At 32.5% G+C, this 8,129-nt stretch overlaps 1 protein-coding gene across 1 annotated transcript; it reads right to left on the bottom strand.

Annotated features, from left to right (window-relative positions):
* Nucleotides 1-2,459: 2,459 nt before the first annotated feature.
* LOC127150808 (lectin-like) lies at nt 2,460-3,431 on the bottom strand. Its single transcript, XM_051089447.1, has 2 exons — nt 3,212-3,431; nt 2,460-3,023 (listed from the first exon to the last, which is right to left on the bottom strand). Exons 1-2 carry the CDS (start codon nt 3,313-3,315, stop codon nt 2,663-2,665), a joined length of 465 nt encoding a protein of 154 aa, XP_050945404.1. The 5' UTR covers nt 3,316-3,431; the 3' UTR covers nt 2,460-2,662.
* Nucleotides 3,432-8,129: the final 4,698 nt, after the last annotated feature.

Below are 8,129 nucleotides of genomic sequence, written 5' to 3'. Positions count from 1 at the left end.
ATTGATTCAACAACACAATACACATTCACTTCAACAACACAAGCACATACACACTCCAACAATAGTAACTTCTAAACTTGGTAGTAAATTATTCTTTTCTATAACTTTTAAGCTTGGTATTGGAAATGTAGAGGGTATTCAAATGGAAAGCTTTACTAACGGATCACAAAATTATGTTATTGTTTAAGTACACAACGCACAATTTCATCACTAAAAATGAAATCTACAAATGCATCCATATGAAAAAGAAGAAAAACAGAATCGCAAATACCAAATTCAGCCCACAAACTCAGCTAAATTAATTACAAAACTTCACACAAAGTCCAAAACCAACAACAAATAACAAAACTCAAAGCTAAAAATGGGCTTTGCATAATTACGAGCATGTATAGCCGGTAGAGATGAAAATTTGAGTGCCACACCATATTTTTCACAAAAGTATTATGCAATTACAAAAAAATTTAGGATGATTATATAATTACAAAAGAATTTAGGATGATTGTGTTGCACCAAAATACAAAAATACTCAAAGCAAAAGAACTTATCTTCAAACAAGCGATCATATCTTTTCATAAATGTGAAGCCCAATTCAAGCTAAAACTAAGTTACAAACTTGAAAAAACCAGCAAGCTATAAACTTAAGAAAATCAGCAAAGTTGTATTAATATCAAGAATCCTATTAATATCAAGAATCAAAAACTAAATATATTAAAAAGCTTGAGAAATTGCATAATGTTGACAGGAATAGATTTCTTATATGAATATGAACTTCACTATATCTAATGTTTTCATATGTTTTATACTTCATTGTTTGAGAAATTGAAAGACATACCTCACCAGGGTGTATGACAGTCTTGTACTTCTTCACAAATGGTGAGCGTGCTTCTTCACAATCTTCTTATATAGAAGAAATACCATCAATCATTAGAGGAAGGAATATAACAAATACACGAAGGAATATAACAAAAGAGTTGAGTTAATAAGTATTTGGCATGCAGTTTTTAGATCTACAAGAGTTGAAAACCCCTTTCATTATACTTTAGAAATCCAATCCTTTTCCTTGCGGAAAGCCGCAGTTGCGGCTTCTTCTAATCCACACCGATATGAATCTCAGATCTTCAAAGCTGGAGGTTATAACTGGTGAGAGGTTAACTATAACATACGTATTTAATTACTTCATTCTCAATTGTCACTATATATATTTTTTGTATTTAATTACTTCATTCTCAGTTGTCATTCTCAGCAATATCTTGTTGTCAACATGAAGATCAAACCAACTATTTTTTAGGAGCACAAAGGAAACATATGCAACCAATAACAATATTTAACTTTGCTATTAATTATAACAAATGAATAACAAATCAAAGAACAGACAATGTGTATTGGAATAGTTTGTTACTCTCAAAATTTTAGTCCCTACAAGATGGGTCATCGTAATTTACAAAAAAAAAAAAAAAAAACCAAAGAACATAAGGTTCTCTTTAGCCAACCAGATTCATCAAGTTTAAATTTCTAGATTGTGTTTTTACACAACAAACACAACAAGTTATAATTAAGAAAATGGAGTCAAGAACTCACCGGCGACAATATGGGTCTCCTCGCCGTGGGTCTCCGTCGCCGAGAAGAAAGGACATGGAGATGAGAAGAATGGGGTTAAGGCTAGGGGTTTTCGTCGTGAGTCGTTCGTCGTTCGTGAGGGGAGGAATTTTGAAGAAGAAAAGGGGAGTGTGCGTGAAGAAGAAAAGAGAGGGATTTTGAAGAAGGAAAGTGAGGGATTTTTCCTTTTCTTTATTTTTTATTTTAATAAAAGATATTTAATTAATTTTTTTAATGTCCTTATATATTATGACAGCAAATAACTGTCATGTATTTGGGCATTCCGAAATCACCGTCTTTTCCTGCCAAAAACCCTGTTTTTGACATTTGATGACAGTTATTTGTTCCATCCTTTCAATTTGGGATGGAACCGACTGTCATAATAGGGGGTTTTCTTGTAGTGGACGTTTTTCCACTTTTGCCGACGTTTTTGTGCGTTGGAAATCTCTCCACTTCTTGTAGTGCATGTAACGTCTTACAAACCAACATATAACGTTATTGTTCCGAACTCCTTGATTACTTTAAGATTGATTTTGTTGTCTATGATTAATTCATTACGATAAGAGAGTTTGTCCAACATTTCTAGATAGTTGTTGGTTTTGTTGTAAGATTAGATAACCCTATTCTTTATATATATAAATCGATGAACCAATCATATTACTCATTATTCATTCATTTCCTTTAATAAATTAATATAAGATTGAAATTATGATTTTGTTTACTTGTTTTCATTTCTTCTTTTTAATTTCCAATATGCTAGTTATACTAATGTACGTACAAAATGATCAATAATCACAACATGAGTGGTTAGATTTAATTATAATAAACTCACAGTACATACTTTATTGAAAAACATACTAAAGTTTTTAAACTGAACTTATTGCTACTATGCAAAAGGTCATATTATTTATTTATATATTTTTATGTTGTGTTACATTATATTTAGCATCTACCATAGATAAAATAGAACCCATTTAAACTTAAAGTTTTTGCAAGTAGAGCAAAAGGTCTTATTATTTAGTGTTTTATGCTATTACTCTGTTAACATATCATTTGAAACTCATCTTTATGCTTGAATGGAAAGAGCTCTCACGATTAACCCTCTTTTCCAATGCCCTCCATGATTGTAGAAACCAAATCGAAGTATCCCACTAGTCACAGAACCACTTATTATGAATTTACCTAATGGAATCTTGAACCACACATTTGGTTGTTTGCCCGCCAATACTATTTGAGACTCTTGCTTACTCCCATCTGGCATATCGATTTCAAGGTTAAGTGGAATATCCCATCCAGACGCGGTGTTTGCCATCATTACTTCAATGCTTACATTGTACCAAAGATCTTGTTTGAAACTAGATGAATCCATGCTCCAACGACAATCGAGCCAAGATACTTGCAAAAGTCGGGCTTCTTCAATTGGGTAGCTGCAAGGTTTTAAATGCCATGGTGTGAGAGAGAACAAAAATAACATATAATACAACATAATCCATACTCATAAAAGTTGAATCTAATAACTAGTTTATGATTTTATAAATCAAAACAAAAGTAATAGATGAAAATGCATGAGATATGAATTAATGAACAAATTAAATTTGAGTTCAAGATTATATACCCGCAAAAATCCGCGGGGGCCCAACTCCAGTATCGAGTGTCATCACTCCATGTTATTGAGGCAGCTCTTGGATATGCCACATAGTGTGTGCTTTGGCCTGCCATTAAAATAGTATTTGGATGAACGAGATAGAGATATAGAAATAAAGATGAGAATGGGAAAATGTTGTATAAAGATCCTTGATTGGTTACAAGTATGGAGGATGAGATGTTGAAGTAGGCGATGTCTTTGTTCTTTTATACCCATGTATGAGGGTATTTTAGACCTTTCAAAAAGCAAGCACTTTAATTTCCTTTCTCTCTTTTGTTTATTCCATTTTTTCAACTTCTTTCATTTTTATATATTATTTTTATTTTATTACTTTGAATTATTTTTTAATTTCCAATGCTTAATTGACACCTATCATCGTCCAAAAGATAAAAACAAGACCATATAATAATAAAATAATAAATTAAGACCCTTGGCTACTAACAAATATAAACAACAACTCATTTATGAACTTAATGAATCCAAACAAATAATAAAAGATATTTACACTAAAAAAATTAATTGTAATAGATTTTGGTGTTTTAGTAGTTTTTTCGAATAAAGGTATAGGGTTTGTTTTTTTTTTTTTTTTTAATTACTATTTTTTAAAAAGCCTCTAAAATAAATATATACACAATAAAGGTTTTTTTTAAAAAAAAAAGTAATATAAATTAGTTAACTTTTATATTTTTCTGCGTGATAATTGATTATTCAATTAAAAGTGTTCTTCTCTGTTCCATGTAATTGGTTAACTTATACATATATGGATATAATATTATTTGTTAAAAGACCCTTTTATACAACTATTAATTCTTAAGTACTGTAATTAGGTAAAATTTATGCATTTATACGATGGAATAAATAAATAATATTTATATATATTATTGTTATTATTAATTATTATTATTATTATCTTTAATAGCTCTAATAGCCTTCCAAAGTACAAACATCGTCTAATTTCTATATGATTCAAATAAATATCATTTCCGACAATTTTATCGTCAATAAATTATTCTTTCCCTTCGCCTCTTTTCCATCTTGCTCATTCTCTCTTTATATTATTTAATTTTCAAAATAAAAAAAATGAAAGCATTGAACATTCATGAGAATTTATTCTCTTTTAGTTTATTGACAATATATTTGGAGTATAGGTTATGGATAAAATATGTGGAAATTAAAAAGAAGTTACTATTGAGTATGAACCATAGAGTATCAAAGACTTTATCGATTTGACGTTTATATACTTTTTGAAACTCATGTCATGGAGATAAGAGTGCTCAATTTTCAAAGATATGTGTTAGGCATATAAGTTGAAATTTTATTTTAATTATATTATTAATGGATTTACATATTTGTTAGTACATGGGTATAGAACGTTTATTTGTGGTATGTAGATTATTGCAATTTTTGAAATGGGTGTGTTGATCATAAGGGGTACTTGATATTTATAGTTGTGTATTATGTAGAATTAGTTAGATATAAGTTTGATCATTCCTTTCTTATTATAGTTTATATATCGGGGTTTGAGCATTCTTTTTTACATTCTCTATATGGGGTTGATAGTTTTCTAACTTGGAAATTGTTCATGAACTTTATGTTAACATGAGACGATTCTGAGGATTTGACACTATATACGTTCAAGATATATGAACATTGTAATTAGGTAAGTGAAAATTTTTTGTTGATTAATGGCTTAAATTGTTCATATATATGTGTTGTTTGTGTGTTTCGTTAATAAATGATTATCTTCTTTAATAAAAAAGTGTTTCACTGATCTTACATTAGAAAAAAAAAATGTTTTTAAAGAGTAGAATCGCGTCACGATCTAGATTAGAGGAGAAAAACCTAGAACAGGGTGTGACAATCAAATCATCCTATTAACAACAAACATTTTTAGTAGAGAAATTCACATTTTCATTTTGCTACAATTCATCATTTTTCTAAGTTGCAAAATAAACTTGCTTATTAAAAAAAAAAATTCCCACTTCAAAATACCAAACCAAGACAAAACAAGCATCCTTTAATTCATTGATTTCAAACCACCATGACATTCCAATTTCTAGACATGCCCACACAAAAGAAAACAAAGAAACAACAAAACAAAAACATTTCAGAATTACGAAAATATCATTTTTCTCAATAAATAAAATAAAATATCATTTTATACAACCATTAATTCTTAAGTAATGTAATGATTAATTTTTTTAAAAAAATTTGTACAAATGTATTCTTTTTTAAATTTATACAAATTCCAATATTGTGTTGTGACTGTTGTAGACTGTTTATGATGAATTGATGGGTAATCGTTAGCTTTATCTATGGGGTAGTGTACCTTGCAGGTACAGTGTCCTATGGGATCACCACATGTTGTGTATCCGACGGGATCATTAGACTGATATGTGTATCCGACGGGATCACTAGACTGATATGTGAATCCTTCAGGTTCACTAGACTGATTGACGTGTGCGTCCTACGGGACCACTAGACTGTTATGTGCAAGGTACCCCTTAATAGGAAGCTAATTGTTATTACCCTAACAGGACCATTAGTGGATGTCTTACTGAGTATATTTTATACTCAACCTTTTATGTTTAATTTTTTTTCAGGTAAAGGTAATGTACGAAACAGACCGGCGAGGGGAAAGAATGATGCATGAAAGCCATATGGAAATGTCTAGTTTTAATGCTTTCGCTCAATGTCTTTGTTGTTTTTGTTGTTTTTGTTTTGAGGATTTTAATTTAAGTTTAGGTTAGAACATTTGTTTGTTTGTTTTGTTTTAAATTCCATAGACTATGTTTTGAAACTTTTGAAATTTGATTTGAAATAGGACCCGAAGATGATTTTATTACATCCTGAAGTTTTAATGAATTTTGAACAGGGTTTTTATTGAGTTTTTTGTGTCGGATGTCGTGTCTTCGCAGTAAGTAATGACCTCCACTTAGATTGAAAAGTTGGGTCGTTGTAGTCGGTATCAGAGCCTAAGTTTTAGGTTTTGTAGACTGACTTATAATGTAAGTCTATTTTGTGTCCCTATGGCGAGAACGATCCTTTACCACTCGTTAGGTACGCTTTCATGAATTATATGTATAACTCTATATGTATGACCTTGCCTAAGTTAAACTACGCCATGAATTATCGTTTGAGACTAAGAGAGTTACAAATGATTATTAGGAAAATGCTGCCAATAAGGTGCTCTTAGGGGTAGCCGAGGAGGTCGAGGAAGAAGAGCAGGACGTGTCCAACCTAAAGTGCAGCCTATATTTCAAGCTACCAATCTTGCTATACCGGTCACTCATACGGGCCTCGCTGCTATGGAACAGAGGTTCAGGGACTTGATTTATACAGATGCGAGCACCGTAGCAACTGCCCCGCCAGCTCCTTCTCAAGCTCCAGTCGAACACTCGAGCGTGTCGGACCAGCTGTGGGCCAAGGCTAAACATTTGAGGGATTTTAGGAAATGCAGGAGTTACTTGACAAAGGTTTCATTCGACCGAGTGTGTCATCTTGGGGTGCACCAGTTTTGTTTGTGAAAAAGAAAGATGGGTCAGTGCGCTTGTGTATTGACTACAAAGAGTTAAATAGGGTAACTATTAAGAACGAGTATCCTTTACCCAGGATTGATGATCTGTTTGACCAGCTGCAAGGGCTACAGTGTTCTCTAAGATCGACCTTCGATCAGAATACCATCAGTTGAGGATTAAGGATAGTGATATATCGAAAACAGCCTTTCGTTCGAGATATGGGCATTATGAGTTCATTGTGATGTCCTTTGGATTGACAAATGCTCCAACAGTGTTTATGAATTTGATGAACAAAGTGTTTAAGGATTTCTTAGACACTTTTGTAATTGTGTTTATTGATGATATCTTAAAATATTCCAAGACAGAGGTAGAGCATGAGGAGCACTTACGTATGATTCTAGAGACCCTTCGAGCCAATAAATTATATGCAAATTTTTCAAAATGTGAGTTTTGGTTGTAGCAGGTATTTTTTCTAGACCATGTGGTTTCTAAAGATGGTGTTTTGGTGGATCCAGCTAAGATAGAGGCTATTACCAGTTGGCCCCGACCTTCCACAGTTAGTGAAGTTCGTAGCTTTTTAGGTTTAGCAGGTTATTACCATCGGTTTATGGAGGACTTTTCCCGTATAGCAACTCCTTTTACTCAGTTGACCAGGAAGGGAGCTCCATTTGTTTGGAGCAAGGCATGTAAGGATAGTTTTCAGAACCTTAAACAGAAGCTCGTTACTGCATCGATTCTTACTATACCTGATTGTTCAGGGAGTTTTGTGATTTATAGTGATGCTTCTAAGAAAGGTTTGAGTTATGTTCTAATGCAGCAAGGTAAAGTCGTCACTTATGCTTCTCGTCAGTTGAAGAGTCATGAGGAGAATTACCTTACCCATGATTTAGAGTTGGCAGCAGTAGTTTTTGTACTGAAGATATGGAGACATTATTTGTATGGCGAGAAGATACAAATTTTTATGGACCATAAAAGCTTGAAATACTTCTTCACTCAAAAGGAGTTGAATATGAGGCAGCGAAGATGGCTTGAATTAGTAAAGGATTATGATTGTGAGATATTGTATCATCCAAGTAAGGCAAATATAGTAGTTGATGCCCTTAGTAGGAAGGTATCACACTCAGCAGCACTCATCACCAAATAGGCCCCTTTGCATTGAGACCTTAAGAGAGTTGAGATTGCAGTATCAGTAGGTGCAGTCACCTCGCAGTTAGCTCAGTTGTCAGTACAACCGACTTTAAGACAGAGGATTATTGTTGCTCAATGTAATGATCCTTATTTGGTTGAAAAACGTCTTCTACTAGGAATAGGGCAAGCTGATGGGTTTTTTATGTCCTTTGATGATGAGCTTTTGTTTGAGAGGCATCTTT

This window comes from Cucumis melo, chromosome 9 (genome assembly GCF_025177605.1).
Source record: "Cucumis melo cultivar AY chromosome 9, USDA_Cmelo_AY_1.0, whole genome shotgun sequence".
In the NCBI taxonomy this organism is placed as follows: domain Eukaryota; kingdom Viridiplantae; phylum Streptophyta; class Magnoliopsida; order Cucurbitales; family Cucurbitaceae; genus Cucumis; species Cucumis melo.
Note: the sequence above shows the minus strand (reverse complement) of the source record. Positions and strands in the feature narration are given on the sequence as shown.